An 18,083-nucleotide genomic window follows, 5' to 3' on the forward strand; every position below is an offset into this window, starting at 1 on the left:
GGATTTGACCATATTAGGAAGGAAGAAAACAAGTTTCTTCATAATTATTGGAACAAGAAACAAAATGATGTGACCTCTTTTACAGTAGTGATGATGATGATGATGATGATTAAATGTCTAGTGCGCTCTGAAGTTTTGAATCCCTGACACTTCTACACTTCTACAATGCCGTCTGTGTGTTTTTTGTGTGTTTTTTAATGACAATAAGAAGCAGTTTGTCGTTTTTTTTGTGAAAGACGCGGTACACGCTCGGGCTACTCAGGCCAGATTGAATGCATTGCTTTTTTTTAAAGCAGCATTCCCCCCCGAGGCTTTCTCTCTCTCTCTCTCTCTCTCTCTCTCTCTCTTTCTCTCGTCTTTCCTCCGCACTCTGTCTCAATCTGTGTGAAGACATTAGCGACACCGTGCCTCCTCATGCGAAACCGTGTTTGCTCGACTAGCAGTTTCAGTTAACTTATTGCTACGAGACATCTGGCTGATCTCTCAAAATCAAGAAAAGCTCCTGAGCAGTTTATTTAATGAGCATCCACATAAATTGGACACATACGTTCGTGCCCACCGGACCACGACCAACACGCCGAGGAAGGAATGCAGTTATGGAGATGATTTTTCTTTTCTTTCTACCATTTATTTATTTATTTTTGTTGTTGTTGTTGTGCTCTAAATTCAGAGGTAGAGTCTGGTTAAATATGACATGATGCGACGAATACCCAGCTTTTTGGGAATTTTTTAAAATAAAAACTCGAAACCTAGAATTGAAATTTTCTATATAATTGATTAAAAAATTAAATCTTTACTCTCCATATTTCTCAAATTAGAGTTTTCATTTTTTTTGTACATAATTTAGACAAGAATTAATCCCTCCATCTCCGAATGCACATGAAGTCGTAATTACGACTTCCCAAAATCGTAAATACAAAGCAGTAGGAATTGTGTTATCCACCCACGAAGAGAGACATTTCATCCCATTACATTTCATTGTCTGAACCGCTTATCCGATCTATACTCGGGTCACGGGGAGCCTCAGGGGTCATCAGGCATCAAGGCAGGATACACCCTGGACGGAGTGCCAACCCATCGCAGGGCACACACACACACACACACACACACTCATTCACTCACGCAATTTACAGCTTTAGAGACTCCAATCAGCCTAGAAGGCATGTCTTTGGACTGTGGGAGGAAACCGGAGCACCTGGAGGAAACCTATTAAGCACGGGGAGAACATGCAAACTCCACACTCACAGTGAGTGGGAGTGAGACTCGAACCCACAACGCTGGAGGTGTGAGGCAAAAAATGAAGCCACAAAATGACCTGAACACACATAAAGTCGTAATTACGACTTCCGTAGAATAGATTTAGATTATACACCTATGAAGAGAGACATGTCTCAGCTAATAAACTGGAGCTTGATTCTTGTTATCTTTTTTATTTATTTATTTGTTTATTTTATTTTATTTTATTTTATTTTATTTTATTTTATTTTATTTTATTTTATTTTATTTTATTTTTATTTTATTTTATTTTATTTTATTTTATTTTATTTATTAATTTATTTTGGATTATAATTTCGGGGGGGGTGTTCAAATTTTGGGCTGTTTCACACATCAGGTCAATTTTAAACAATTGTGTGTGTGTGTGTGTGTGTGTGAGAGATTGTGTTAGCTGTAACTAAAAAAAAAGAAAAGAAGGCAAGACAAGACAGATGTCCAGGTTCTGCTGATGTGTCATATAACCCTTTAACACACAAAAGGAAGCTGAGGTAAAAGCTAAAATAAGCCCTGAAATGTATTTTAAGCCTTGTTCTTTGTTAACACTGTAGCTTCAGGTCCACGATAAAAACATCTGGAACCTGTACAGCTTGGATCCCGTCTCGTCTTCTAGTTTTCATACGAGACGAACGAAATGCCGAAGCATCAAGGCTACAGCATCAATTACCCAAGCTCTTTCTTTGTTTATCTACATAACAGAGCTGGGAAATATGCTTCATATTTTCTCACATACATCATTTCCTTAACTTTGAAGATCATATTTACTTCAAGATGGCAGAGTATTGGAAATAGGGTTCAAAATTCAGCTAAGGAAAGTGTCATAATTAAGATTTTTGCAGAGACGGATTATAAGGACCGAGTTCAAGCTTCGATTCGGATTCATGAGGCAATGATTCGTTATTTCCTGTCATTGAGTCTGAATTTGACTCATGATTCATTTTGATTCATAAAGAATTTATTCAAAAATTTAATGATGCCAATGAATTGAATAAGATAAAGCTGCGATTTTGATTCATAAAGAAACAATTCGATGTTTAATGATGTCACTGAGTCAAATAGGATAAAGCTTGAAATTTGATCCATTATGAAACGATTCGATGTTTGATGATGTCACTGAATCAACTAGGATAATGCTAGAATTTTGATTGATAAAGAAGTGATTCAAAGTTTGATCATGTCCATGAGTCAAATGGGATAAGGCTGCAATTTTGATTCATACCAGAAACCGTTCGATGTTTGATGACGTCACTGAATCGAATAGGATAAAGCTGATATTTTGATTCATAAAGAAGCGATTCGAAGTTTGATGATGTCACTGAATCAAATAAGATAAAGCTGCGATTTTGATTCACGAAGAAACGATTCAATGTTTGATGATGTCCCTGAATCGAATAGGATAAAGGTGTGATTTTGATCCATAAAGAAGCAATTCTAAGTTTGATGATGTCACTGAATCAAATAAGATAAAGATGCGATTTTGATTCATCAAGAAACGATTCAATGTTTGATGATGTCACTGAATCAAATAGAAAAAGCTGCGATTTTGATTCATAAAGAAACGATTCGACGTTCGTTATCACTGAATCTAATGCAACAAAGCTGCGGTATTCAATTTTATCACAGATTCTGATATGATGATTTTTGATTCATAAGACATTGATTCCTTGATTGGCGATACCACTCGATATTATTTCAGTTGAAATTCAACATTCAATCTAATACAATAACAGCGATTCATTTGATTGATTCATAAGACAACGAATCAGCGATCGGACATCGAGATCTCATTAAATCCGCTACGATATGATACGATTTCAAATCACTGGACAGTTTCACGATACTGCACGATATCACGCAATCTGTTACAATACAACACAATAGTTTATAAGACAAGTATGTGATATTTGACACCACTGAATGTAATATGATGCAATTTTGATTCATAAGAGAATGATTCAATATTTGGTAGGGGGCTTTTTAGTAGCTTTTGATTCGTGTTTGTTCATCATTTGATTCTGACGACGATGATGATGATGATGAAGGAACATTTAAAAAGTATCAGAGTTATGGGAACTCATCTTGCTGGTCTGTTTACACACCAGTTTTAAATCTGAATTAGTTTGTTCACACAGGTTTACTGCCTATTATTCAATTATAACTGCTTTACGACTCATCTATGGATATCACCTCACTTCACATCTACATACCTAAACCCCAAATGTTTGAACATCAGCAACCATTTACTATCGTTATCCTGATTTCTAAACCTTTCAGCTGGTCTGGCTGATCGACTTTCTCCATGCTTCAGAATGGCTCCTAATTGAAACGTAAGTCTGGTCACATGGAGCGTTCGAAAAGGGCAGGACGGGATTTTTTTTCCCCCATCACGCCAGTTTCATAAACACCTCCAGCCGTCGAGCCGGAGTAATTCCCTGAACTCCATGTTCAGCCCCTGCGTTTACACACAGCCCGTCCCTCTGGATCAGCTCGTCCCGTTGTCACACTCTGCCATTGTTCCAGCGCTCGGTAAAGAGAGAAGGAGGGGGGATAGAGAGAGAGAGAGAGAGTGACATTATCCTTGCCGTCTTTGATGGCGTCTCGTGTTTTGACGCTGGGTAATCTGCCTGCCTAATCTCCTGAGCTGATAGAAATAAACAAGCGGCGAGAAAAAAAAAAAAGTGCACGAGCCGAACAGAGGGAGGATTATGGTAATTTGGTAGGATAAGTAGAGGTGTTTAAAACATGCCTGTTTTAATAAGGAAGACAGACGCCTAGGGAGTACACTACACGCCTTTGCTCGAAATTGTTATTTCAGAACGCGTGTTTTGGATATTTTCGCTAATATTCGAAGGTAAGGTTAAAATGAAACATTTTTTGGCATTTCAGACGCCAAGAGTTGAGCGTGTCCTGTGCGGCAATGTCACACAAAAACAGGGACGAGCGTCCACGAGCCTTCTCCTAAACCTGATTCGCCATCCAATTTTTTTTTTCTGGGAAAAACTCGGAAAATCAATTACGAGGCTGCGGCCCGAAATGAAAGCAGAGGCACCGGCGCGACTTAAAAGTCGCCTTTGACTGGATGCGTTACAAAGGGGAAAAACGATATCGCCGCATACCTGATCCTCCGAAGGCAGCCGCTTAGTTATTTATTTATTTTTATTTTTTTTTTCTGGTCCAGCCTGGCGCGTATTTGGCGGGCGACTGTGCCGCAGCCCGCGGGTCCCGGCGTTCCTGGGCCTCTGCCCATCTGCTGGGAGCTCCGGAGCCACGCCATGCGAAGAAGGACCTATGGGCTTGGCAACACATGCGGGCACACGGTATTGAACGCAACCCAGATACCTTAGCTAAATGACTACGCTTTTAACCGAATTGCTTTGAAAAAAAAAAATTTCTGCATTTTTGCCATTTTTCCTGCTTTCTCAAGGCTACGAACATCATTACTGCAAAAAAGCCCAGACTCCACACACCAAGTTCTGTTTTCTCTTTTTACAATACGAAACTTAAAAGCCGCCTCTGACTGCTGTAGTCGCTAGAGGGAGAGACACAGGGCATGGGTTTAGTCTTTCAACCTCCTCCTTGCGAGGCCAGAGAGCTCGGCCTTCTTCCTCAACCCACAGGTAGAACTCTCCTTCTACCAGGACATACCTTTTGTCTTCCATTATCTTTATTATTTTTCTTCTTCTTCTTCCTCCTCCGGATCATTCGAAACGCTTGGATTTTCTCGCCCTTCCTCCGTCTTTCTCTCTCACCTTTACTTTGGGCGGCTCTTTTGATATCCATTTAGATTGGAGCTTCATTTGAAAGGCTCAGACAATGGAGTGACTTCTAATTAAGAGCAGCAGCATCTGGCCTCTGGCACGCTATCCCGTTGTTCCATCTATTTTGCTGGGGAGAATTCATTTGTTTCTTAATTAAGAAAAACACCAATAGCGTGAAAAATCTGCTTATGTTACCTGAATCCTAATTAGTTAAACGGTGAAAGAGAAGAGTCGAGGGCGGAAAAATAAAAACCCCTCCAAAAAAAAAAAAAACATTCCAGTAGCCCTAGAAATGAACTCGGCGCTGATAAATATGAACTAACTAGCCCGGCGTAAATCGACAGTCGCGAGCAGGCGAGCACGCCGTCATTATGGCTAAGACAATATGCAAACTATCTTCAAAGAAATCAAATTGCCGGAATGTTTTCATTTGCATGTATTAACCATTAACATAATGAGGAGAAGTGACATTGGACCCGGATTGCGTGTCTGTTTGGATTGATAACTCCGCCGCATCTGAGGTGAGGTGAGGTGGGGGGGGGGGACAGAGCGGATGCTAGTCGACTCGGTGTTTAACTGTCGGATTGCGTGTGTGTGGAGCCTTGAAACCAAACCGGCAGCAGTGTTGAAACCGTGCCATCTCTTCCCAACAGCTATCCCCAAACAGGAAGCCACTACCAAAAAGGGGGAATATGGGACCTCTAGACACACACACACACACGCATGCACAAAGACTTATCTGTTCTATAATGTGGCCCACATTGCAGCGAATTGGGCGCACAGCCAAAACAACTATGGTTTATGTAGTGCACGCCGAACCGCCTTAATATTCCGAAAAGCGTTTTTTCTTCTTCTTCTTCCACCCCCCCCCTCGTGCCGCATGCTGTTGCAGGCAGGATCAGCCTCCGAGGTCAAATGATTCAATTAAGTGTCTGTTTATGACTGATACCAAAGCCGGGTGGCGTCTCGTACTTATCACCTTTTTTGCAGATCGGTGTTGTCCCAGAATGCCTCGCGAGAGATTTGCAGAGGCTGTAATTAAAATGGCACGGAGACACATATTTGACGTAGGGGCTAACAAGCGGGAGACAAATATGATGGTGAGGCTAAGGAGGAGGAGGAAAGGGTTGCGCCGTTTCGAAAATAGCAACACTGCTGTCAACCAATTAGAGAGGAACCAAGTTTGAGGGCGTGCACCGGAGCTATCCAGCAAACAAATTGGGAAGTTTCTGTGTATTCAGGAAGACTTTCAGATTAGCGACTAACGCTAGCGAGGAGAGCTACCTTCTTAATCCCCTTGTTTTGTTTCACGCCGCCGCTTCTCGTTAACACTTCTGACTAGAGGCGTGGACTGAACAGATTCTCCTGCTTTGAATGTGATGGCAGAATACGGCGGTTTGCTAATTAGCCAAGTAACGCGAAGTGCAGTGTTAGCTAGACTGTGATGTGATGAGACGCCTTCTGCTAAATCACTTGCGTAAACGCACGTGATTGGACGAACTGCAGAACAGAGGTTTCTGAGCTGGTTCATGTTTATTGAAACTATTTATCAACTCTGAGCTCTGTGCTATTGAGTACTTTCGAATATGCTGCATTAGAAAGTATAATTGGGGAAAAAACTAAAGAAAAATAAAGAAAGAAAGAAAGAAAGAAAGAAAGGAAGGATCGTCCCGTTGGCTTGAGTAGTTTCTACTTAGGAACTCGGGGCGGGACCCAGAGTCAAATCAACATGGCTGCTCTCAGCTCTCATGTTTAAACTTGCCAATGCAATGATTTTTATTTAGATCAATCATTCATTCATTCACTCATTGTCTATACCCGCTTATTTCTAGGATTCCTAGGGTCACGGGGGTCTGCTGGAGCCTATCCCAGCGCACATAGGGCGAAAGGCAGGGGTACACCCTGGACAGGTCGCCAGTCCATCACAGTTAGATCATTCACTAAAGGTATATTTGCTTGTTAAATCTAGAACACTATCTAGAAGTAAACACCGTGCTGGTTTGAAGAGGAAATTATTCAGGGTTCACCAAAGCTCTAAAAAAAAAGGCAAAAAAAGACCAATATGGAGAATATTCCCACTCTGTAGCTTGAATTTAGTTACTGACTTCGAAGGTTAGTGGAATGCTGCAAGACTCTGGCATCTGATGACCCGTGGTACAGGGTACAGGGTGTCGGTATGTAAAGGAACTTTAGGGCCTAGTGGACACCCCTGAGGTATACCAGCAGTAGCTGGTTACTATGGCTTTGTTGCAATCTCTTCAGCATGACCAAACAGTTTACCTCGCTCAAATCTTGATAAGTAACAGTTTCTCACACGAGTCATTCTGAAGCTAGCCGCAGTGCCACGTCGCGGTTCACGGTGGCTAACAGGCTAAGCGCGGCCTGGGCACGGTGTGTGGCACGGTGCTGCTGTTGGTGCCCAGAGCTGGCCTCCTGCTGCGACTGCATTTGATGCCTGACTGGCAGCGGGAACTGGCACATGTTCCCTGTGTCTCATGGCAACAGTACCTTTCATCGACTGAGCTGGCAACACGCGACTTTCTCCAAAGGAAAAAAAAAAAAAAAACCTCCCAATAATGCGAGAAACAACGTCGTCCCTGTTCTGATATCTGAAGAGAAAAAAAAAGAAAGTGTCTTTTTATTCGCTCTGTCCCGGATGGAGTGAATATTAAAGGGGAGGTTCGAGCTCGTCTCGCAAATGTGATTTGCACATATCACGCTGACGCACTCGCCACAAAGGCTTCATCAATGCAAAGCTTTTCAGAAAGAGTTCGTGCAGGGGAAGGAGTGGTAGTGGTGGTGGTGGTGGTAGGGGGGGTGTATGATGCACATATGGCTTTGCTGTTGATGTATTCCAGTCTTGACCTAATTTAAATCCCTGCCAAGCGGCTCATATGCATACCATACGTTCGCGAAATTACAGAGCTCAAACCTGGCATCTCCTCCACAAGACAGGTAGAAACAGCGCTGTTGTCATAAATGCACCGGCGGTAAATACGATAATCGGGGCGCAAAAAAATAATTTGGCCATCATTTTGATGCCTGGGATGCCTCTGGGGAACGCCCCGCCGGAGGAGGATGCCCATTCGCATGCCGCACACGGAGAGATATAATTACGGCTGCCCGTCTTTGTTCCTGCCCGGCTTGCTCGAACCGCGCTAGTAATTTGCTTGTAATACGGAGGTGTTTTGTAAAAGGGAGGGTGTGATATTTAGGTTGGAGTATTCTCACTGGGACCGAGCCATGCGATTGTAATGGACGCTTTTGTCCCAGAGCTGTGTGCTGTAACAAATATAGCAAGGCTTACTGCGAGGCATGCAAATGCAACAGGGGCATGTGGCTTAATAATCATGCCATTACTGGGCATAATAATAATAATAATAATAATAATAATAATAATAATAATAATAATAGTAATAATTATAATAATAGTGTTACATTTTATACGTATTGCTATTTAAATACAGGAGTATTATTGTAACTAAAGATGTGTATGTTTTTATAATAGTTATAATAATAATAACGATAATAATTTTTATATTTAAAATTGTGTGTATATATATATATATATATATATATATATATATATATATATATATATATATATATATATATATATATATATAAAATATGTAAATAAGTAAAAATAAATAAATGAATGAATTATTATTATTATTAAATGTTTATTCATATTTTATTGTCAGTATATTATTGTCACTAAAGGTGTTTTATATTTTCTTAAAAATAAATAAATAAATACATTAAAAAAAAATAATAATAATATTAATACTACTACTACTACTACTAATAGTAATAATAATAATAATAATTATTATTATTATTATTAATAATAATAATAATAATAATAATAATAATAATAAGTTTGTATTAAAAATATCTATCGAACTAACTAAATAAAAATATCATTATTTATATAGCATATTATTATTATTATTATTATTATTATTATTAGTTGTTGTTGTTTATTCTTGTTGTTTGTTTATTTATCAATTGACTGATCTCTTATTATTTTGAATCAGTCAGTTCAGATGACCTCGAGTACTTTTGTTGCTACTAACCGGTTAATACTAATTGCCCTGCTGGTGGTGCTTGACATAAAAAGCTGCCACGGAGCACGAGCACAGTGGTGAAGTGGATTAGGTTATAATCTTTCATGCACTGAAGTGCAGCTGAAGGTGTTGAGTAGGTAACAGTATAGCTCCTCGAGTGTGTGTGTGTGTGTGTGTGTGTGTGTGCGCTGTCAGGTTGAGGTAGAAGCAGGATTGTCATCTCTGGAGGACTCTTTTGACAGAGGCCCTCTCCCCTCTGCTCTGTCGAAAGGTCAGTGCTCCATCTCTGTCTCTCTTACTGCTACACACACACACACGATCACGAGGGGGATTGTTCCATTTCTCTTTAACTTCTGTAACATAAATCAAGTCTTTAAAAAATAATCAGTGCAGTGTTTAATCAGTAGTTCCATGCCAGTGTGCCGTGTATGAAGCGTAATAAAGCTGAAGTCCTCCCGTGTCTTTCTAATCATCTGCTTCACTCATTTATCCTGAAAGTAACTTCATTACACTTCACTGAATATTCCCTTCACTTCCGCTCGCTACGTGTTTGTTCTGGGACTGGAGTGATGCGAGTAAGCAGCCATCAGTCAACTGCTTCTGTAATCAGTTTTCACCCCAATCATCCATCCTTACATGAAAATCTTCTGATCTCTGTCTAATCACTCTGTCTAATCCTTCATATCTAATCTTACCCCTAGAGATGTCACGATAACACTTTTTCCTCTCCCAAACCCATATCTCCGGTATCAGACGATTTGCATTATTGTTCTGTAAAATCTACTTAAATGTTTTTTTTTTCTTTACAATCCATACAAAAGATAAACGTTTCTTTATGTTAAAAAAGATTAATTTATGATAATATTTGATCCACATCCATTCTGAATATCAGATGGTTCCAACATTTATGAATATAATACGTATAATATTTAATAGGTATTTCTTTTTGATTATAAGTTGGGTTGGAATCTGGATTATAATACATTTTTAAAATATATTTTGGAATATTTTCTCCTCAAGTCAGTTTGTTCAAAAAAAAATAAATCAATAAAAAATAGATGAATAAAAAATGTAAATAAATAAAATACATTTTCAAAATTATAATAAATAAATAAATGAATCAAGTAAAATATATTTTAAAAATAAATTAAAAATTATAATAAACAAACAAATAAATAAATGAAGCAAAATAAATTTAAAAAATAAATTAGAAATGATAAATAAATAAAAAAAGAAATAAAATAATTTTTTAAAATAAATTAGAAATTTATTAATAAATAAATAAATAAATAAATAAATAAATAAAAAGTTTATAATTACTAAAGTTGTACATCAAATCCTCAACCTGGTGTGTCATGAAAATAATTTCTTTTAAAAAGCTGATGAAATCATCACGAAGGCCACGTTTTTATTTTCCAGTCTGTTAGCTCTCAGTCATTTCCGGGAACCACACACTGAGCCACACTGCTGAGTTTCACAGTTCAAATCGTAACATATTAGCTAACGCTTTAAAACATTTATTTTCTGCATCATTTTAACATCAATCCTTCGTCTCCAGAATTAGGAAAGTCAAATTATGAAACTGCTACAAACATTATTGTTTGTGTTTGTTACATTTCAGCATAGTAAAATACAAGAAAGTTATATTTCTGTCATCAGTGTGTAAGATGAAATAATGAACAGGAAGTGTGTTTAGCTGGAGGTCCAGAACATTAACGTGTAACTCTAAATGGATAAAAAGTATGTTCTTAAATTAGTAAAGGATAAAAAAAAGACAAAAAGAAGAAAACAATAATCAACCACAACAACCTCAATCATTGATTATTTTCCTATAACCGCATACCTCTGTGTGTGTGTGTGTGTGTGTGTTATTCCTTGTTACTGAACTACACGTTGCTGTAAAGGTCGACCTTTAGACAGACATTGTTATTAAAACGTCATTACTTTGTTATGAATTATTTATTCGTTCGTGGCTCGCTCATGACCTCAAGGTAAAGTTAATGTAAGATGCTACCTTTTCTTACATCATCATCATCCCAATCACCTGTTCGATTCATGATGAAGATGGACAGCAAAACTCCAACACCGCTGCTCCGTCAGAGCTCGGATCTCTCCGTGGAAGTTCCACGAGGTCAGATCAAGAGCGGAAAACGAAAGCGAGAGAGAGACAGAGAGAGAGAGAGAGAGAGAGAGAGATGGATGAATCCTCCTCACACCCCAATCCCTGTGTCACACTTTGAAAGGACAGCACTTTGAATGTCATTTGACAATTTCCTTTTAATTAGAACCAATTTACAGAAAGATGCCCAGTAGCTAATCTTTACAGGATAATTAACTTCTATTTTCTTTACTTTTAATTAAAAAGTGGAAAAGATTTCTCCGATCCATAAAGAATCGCGCTTTTGAAATGTTCATCAGACTTTAGCGCTTTCTCTTTGCCAGGGGTAATATTTAGATCTTATCCTCATCCTCTGTTCCCTCCGACTCAGACGACTCCGTTTTTTTTTTTTTTTGGCAAAGGAGGAGTATTAAGAAGCGGAACTATCAATAGTAGAAATAAGAAGCGGAGAAGCAAATTAGAATTGAATTAAAGAGGAGTTTATTGCCAAAGAAGCGAAATTGCCGTGTCAGATAGATCCCTAATGGAAGAATAATATACTGTATATATCATAGATTATATTTAAATATATTTAGTTTTTTATTTTCTCATTTGAAATTCGATTGGGATTAACACATTACATGGCATCAAAGATTATTTATTTATTTATTTATTTATTTATTTATTTATACATTTATGTATTTATTTATTTATTTTTTATAAAGGTATTTCTTTACATATTTATACATTTATTTATTTTATTTTTTTTATAAATGTATACATTTATTAATTAATGTATTTATTTATAAATTTATACTTTTATTTATTTTTTTTTATAAATTGATTTATATATTTATTTTTATTTATTTATTTTAACGATTAAAGCTGTAATCAGCGAATGTTCCATCCACAGCCACACCTCAAAATGCTCCAGGCACAAATGGACACACCCCCTTTGTCCTGATTGGAGGAAATGTTGGTAGGTCATTTGATATCATATCAAGTTTTAAAGCTTTATCGAATACTCTAAAACGTAAACAATAGAACAAGAGTCCGAATCACTTATCGCCCCTTTAACCCCCGTCGTGTCGAAAAGAACACTTTTTCATCATTTTTTTTGTTCATTTTTTTAAAAATAAATGATTCAAAGTCAGCTTTTGATTCAGTAGGCTATAAACAACAAGCAGTCACACCGACGGTCCAAATTGGCTCTCGAGCGAGAGCAGGAGCTAATAAGAGCTCGCACCTGAGCTTCGGAGAGCACGGACACTGTTGAACATTTGGAGGACGACCCCGGGCCTTTAATAGATGCCTGCGACTGCCAGTTTGAGTGGCTGTGTGTGTGTGTGTGTGTGTGTGTGTGTGCACAGAAAGTAAAAGCAATGCAGAACATAGAGAGCCTGGCATCTGCCGAGGCCCAAAGGCACGCTCAGAGGAGCCTCCAGATTTTTAATGACCTAGTGAAATGCCAGCCGCGCTTTCATGCCACTCCAATTTGGAGGCGCTGGACGAGGAAAGCACACACATGCGTCTTTAACACACACATGGACGCTGGACAAATTGTGAGTTTGGAGAACTCCAGCGCACATCAGAGTTTGCATGTGCATGTTTGTGTGTGTGTGTGTGTGTGTGTGTGCGTGATGCGCTACAGTAATTCTAATGATGTGTTGTTTGCGATGATGACCTGCATTAGCAGTTAAATCTTTTAATCAGGGATCTTTGCCTTTAATGGACGCATCCAGCAAACATGACCTAATTAAGATTTAACTCTGCATTTTTGCCTTCATTAACCGTTAGTATAATGACGCAAACACACACACACACACACACACATATACAAGTACACACAATTTCCATTAACAGAGACATTTGGAGCGATGTTTCTGTAACACCGAGCGTTTTGCTTTATTTTATCCTTTGTTAGATAGCACTGCGCAGCTTTTAATAACAGTAGATAGGTTCAGTCGTAAAATTGTGTTATAAATCTTAAATATTGTCGATTGTTTTGATCAGATCCGATTGTTTTTTATTCGGAATTGTGTTACAATGAATGTAAAGTGAAGTACAAATGAATTCCCCCATGAAATTTCGGCTGTTCTGGAAGATTTGTTCTTCTACGGATGTGTGTGTGTGTGTGTGTGTGTGTCGTGTGGGATCTTACACACAGGTTTCTAAAACATTGTAAGTGCCCAAGCGCAGGAACGCAGCCATTTCTAATCGGCAGAATTACATTGCTTAGCAACCAGGAGATCAAGTTAAACAATAAGAGCGTTTATTCCCAGGCCTAGACTCTATACACACACACACACACACGCACACACACACACGCACACACACACACACACGGTCAGACCAGATTCAGCCTCATCAGCTGTCAGCTCCACAGATGGCCTTTTTACTTTGGCCTGCTGTCGTAACATTACCTTCACATTTCTATAATCACTGCGCAGAAGCGGATGAACAGACCAACAATAAAAAGGAAATAGAACCGGAACGCTGGGAACATCGGAATGCTGGGAACATCGGAACCTCGTCGGAGAACCCACGGATTCACGTCAAGCTGAAAATCCTCAGATTGCAGTCAGAGAGTGGTTTATTGCAGCGATGCTGGACCCAGCTTCTGTTTGTATCAGTGATCATGTGGAGTGATGAGGAGGGGTGAGAGGAGGAAGACCATCCTCTTTCTGTACTTCCAAACGGAGAGAAGAACGGAGGACTGGAAGAAGGAGAGACCGGAGAAATGGAAGAGTTCTAGAAGATTGAGTGTTTAAGGCATTCTGCATTCCTCCTGTTCTCTTTTCCTCCTGTTCTCTCTTTCCTCCACGCCTCTTTTCCTCTAATCCTCTTTTCCTTCAATCTGTTTTTTTTCCCTCTGGTCCTTTTTTCCTCCACTCCTTTTCCTTCACTCTGTTTTTCCTTTACTCCTCTTTTCCACTGGTCCTCTTTTCCTCCACTCCTTTTCTTTCACTCTGTTTTTCCTCTACACCTCTTTTTCTCTGGTCCTCTGTTCCTCCACTCCTCTTTTGTTTCACTTTGTTTTTTCTTTACTTCTCTTTTCATTCACTCCTCTTTTCCTCCACTCCTCTTTTCCCCTGCCCTTCTTTTCCTCTTGTCCTTTTTTCCTCCGCTTTGTTTTTCCTCCACTCCTCTTTTCCTCTTGGCTTTTTTTCCTACAGTCCTCTTTTTCTCTACTCCTCTCTTCCTGTATTCCTCTTTCTTTCCACTGGAAGGAAATACAAGTGGATTCAGGAGCCCCTTTTCTTCAGTACTACTTTCCTCCATTATTCCTTACCTCCTCTTCATCTTTTGATCAGTCCTTTCTTTCCCCATCCTTTCTTTTCCCATGTCCTCTATCCCCAGTTCACTCCTTCCTCCAGTCCTCATTTTCTCCATGTCGCCTTTTCTCCACTTCTTGTTTCCTGAGCGCTGGCGGAATGCAGGAATGAGGGAAAGAAAGAATTAAGGGAAAAGAAATAGAGGAAAGGAGAACTAGAGGAAATATGGAGTTAAGGAAAGAACGAATAGAAGAAAGGAGGAGGTGAGGAAATGAGGAATGGAGGAAAGATGGACATGAGGAAAAGAAATAGAGGAATTGAGGACTGGAGAAAAAAGGAATGGAGGAAAGATGGACTTGAGGAAAGAAGAAATGGAGGCACTTCTGGAGGCTTTGAGCTTCTAGTATCCAGTCTTCCTTTCATTTATTTCCTCGAAACCTCTTCTCTTTCCCTTAATTCCATCGTTCTGATAGTCTTCCTTTCCTCCTTTCCTCCTGTACTCTCTTCCTTCAAGTCTTGAGGAATGTCTAGAAGTTTAGATGGTTCAGACCCCACAATCTTTTCTTTTTTTTTTTGAAGTGGGAAGGTGTACAGAGGTTCTACTAAACCGTTTTCTGAAATGGAAACACTCCGAGGAGACTTCCACGTGGTTCTTTGGTTTCGTGAGACTCTTTACACCAGTCTTCCAGCTGACTTCGTGCTCTGGGTTTCTTCCTCTGTTGTAGGATCATAAATAAAAAAAACCTTTAAGCTTTTACCCCAGAGGGACAAACAAGAACTAAACACAGGGGGTTAGTGTAAAGTAAGTGTTGATATTCAGGAATTTTCTAAAGCTAGGTTCCAAAAGGAAGTAGGAAGGAGATGATGTAATAAAATTAAATAAAATATAAATAAATAATAAATAACTAAATAAATAAATAATATTTTTCAGCAAATATTTAAAATGAAAAAAATAAAAAACTATCTGCTGTGTGGTTGTATGGAGGACTGCGGAGTGTGTGTGTGTGTGTTATATGCATATGTGCCAACCTGGACCTTCTAACACCATGCCAGTCTCTGCCTTGGCACAAAGGAACCTGGAGCGAGCGATGCCAGATCGGACGTCCCTATAGGCATGCGAGGAGCATTTCGCATTCATGTTGGGTCTCAGGTGCTGGGCACACGCTTCACTCCCCTCTGGCCAGGCTCGCTCCCCATTTCAATAGCATGCAGAGATTAAAAAATAATAATAATAAAATAAAAAGCAGCGTAGGTGGAAGCGAAATGATTTTTTTTTTTTTAAAAAAAGAGATCGCTCGCTTTGTTCCATCCGATTCAATTATTTCCGCCCTAATTAGGGGACGAAACAGAGACCTGGTTTGAGACTGTGCCTCCCTGCTGATAAAGTGCACTATCACCATCAAACCCCCCCCATCTACACACACACACACTCACACATCTTCTAGTCTGGTTTTAATTTGATAGCATTTAGATGTTACGCTGTCTGCTGCGGACGTATCAGTCATGTAAGATTTCTGGAATGAATTGAACCTCAGATGATGGCTGCATTTCCTAAAAAGCTAAAAACAAGGAAATTTCCCATCCTAAAGCCTACTACACCCCCTCCCCCGACTTGACAGTCATTAAGAAGCCCCAATCTGACTCCACAACACGTGATATTATGAGGGCTTCTTTTATTTTTTCATTTGATAAACCCTACAGAACCTACAGAAGCAGGATTGGGCCAAGACGTGTCATGTGACATCATCACAACGTGCATTCTTCCGTTCACGTGCGTCGACCTTCATCAGCTATCATGGAACATCGTTACATAATGTGTCTTCACTCACGGGAGTTAAATCAGACATTTTTAACCACAACAATCACAACTTCTTTCCTAGAAATGTCAGTCTGACAGCAGTTTCCCGAAATTACCCACAATCCCTGTGACGGAAGGATTTAGCCCTCTACCTAAAGAGAGTGATGCAGCAGAGCTTTAGTCTTTCCAGTCTGTTCAACTCTCTCCTAATCATCTGTTCACCTGCTCAAACAGATCAGATTGTAAAGATCTTAATCATTTGTGCTAATGAGCCGATGTGGTAGTTGTTAAGCTTCCGTACGATTCTGACGTCTAAACCAACAAAATTTTTGACCCAGAATGGTCCAGAAATGGCCCGGAGGTGGCTGTAGGGATTTGTTTCCAACCGAAACAATTAGTAGCCACTGGTTATCAGAGCAGATTAGATCAGATCGGTTATCTTTTTACGAAAAAGATTGGACATCCATACCCTAAAATATGTCCCTAAATGATTTAGGAAGCTATGCTCTTCATGACCGATGTCGTTGATGTGGAGACACGCCCCCCCCCGACACACCCCCTCCTAGACTGTTCTGATCAGAATGAAACCTCGCTGATGGGCTTCAACCAAATGAGAGAGCCATTTTATGGAGAGAAAATAGTCTTACAAATGATCAGTTATGGTGGCTGTGACATTCAGGAAGGTCTGCTACCAAGTACACACACACACACCTGGTATCAGGAGAATCTGCAAAGACATGTCTTTAAGCTCGTACCGTGGCAACAGTAAACTCAGTTGAGATCTCAAGCAGATCCGAGCATCACCGGTCCTCCCATTGTGTCCCACCTTAACGCTTAACGAGATCCTCCCTCGCCTGAGTGTGACTCTCAAGAAAAGATCCAGGTTAGAAAGGTGTGAAATCACGGCAGGCGTGTCCATGCCATGGTAGGATAGCAAGGCTCTCGAATATTAACTTATCACCACCCAGAAGAGCATCACTATGACATTTAATGTTCTGGTAAATCTGCTTCATATCTCCAAATTGATTATCAGCAGCCGCAGCATTGCCGAAGTGAATTTTACTAGGTTTGACATCTGCACCTCGCTCAGCTTCACAAACCCGTTTCTCTTCTTCCACAAGCTGTGAGTGTTTGTGTGTGTGTGTGTGATTCGACACATTTTCCTTCCAGCCTGACAACCAGGTCGAGCTTCAGTGATCTCCGCTTCGATACAATTCCCGATGCTTATCGACAGCTTTAGCATATTGAGACGTAGCGAGCCCTCTCCCTTCATCCTTACCTTCCTGCGATTCAGGAAAGTCCCGGGCTGCGATACGATCGCAACCCTGCATCCTAATTTAAAGTGGCGCACTCCAGCGCTGCGCAGCGTGTCTGCTGGAGATCGCCGCACTAATTCTTTTCATGTAAGCCCAGTTCCTGTTCACTACAAAGGCATCATTAATGAAAAAAGCAGGGTGATTTTTTTTTCTTCTTCTTCTCCTTCTTCTTCTTCTTTTTTTTCTTCTCTCACAGTGCCTCTCGTTCAGGAAGAAAGTGCACACTCTCGGAGGGGTTTGAACCATAATAATTACTCGATTAAGCGGAGCATGCGGCGGTAGAACAAACAGAAGCGAACTCCAGGGACGTGTGTGTTGCGAGAGAACTTTGACCTCACTTCATTTGTGTTCGGATGTAGCAAGGAGTGATTACGCCGAAAGGAAAGTGATGAGTCACGTATTCTGAATGAAATGAGAAGGCTGAAAGTTGTGTTCAGAGTGGAGGAGGCGTGGCATCTGGGCTGTAGTCAGGGATAAGGAGGTGTGTCTTCTGTGT

General features: G+C 39.9%; 1 protein-coding gene across 2 annotated transcripts in view; it reads left to right on the forward strand.

Moving 5' to 3' along the window:
- Positions 1–18,083, forward strand: part of zfpm2a (zinc finger protein, FOG family member 2a) — a 155,634-nt gene that overhangs the window by 25,793 nt on the left and 111,758 nt on the right. Inside the window, exon 2 of one of the 2 annotated variants that reach the window (XM_058376406.1) lies at positions 4,451–4,589. The exons of the other annotated variant lie outside the window; for it this stretch is intronic. Coding sequence (XP_058232389.1) covers positions 4,577–4,589 — 13 coding nt within the window. The 5' untranslated portion in view covers positions 4,451–4,576. The remainder of the gene's footprint in view (positions 1–4,450; positions 4,590–18,083) is intronic. 2 annotated transcript variants of the gene reach the window in all.

The sequence above is a fragment of the Hemibagrus wyckioides genome, linkage group LG23, assembly GCF_019097595.1.
Source record: "Hemibagrus wyckioides isolate EC202008001 linkage group LG23, SWU_Hwy_1.0, whole genome shotgun sequence".
NCBI lineage: Eukaryota > Metazoa > Chordata > Actinopteri > Siluriformes > Bagridae > Hemibagrus > Hemibagrus wyckioides.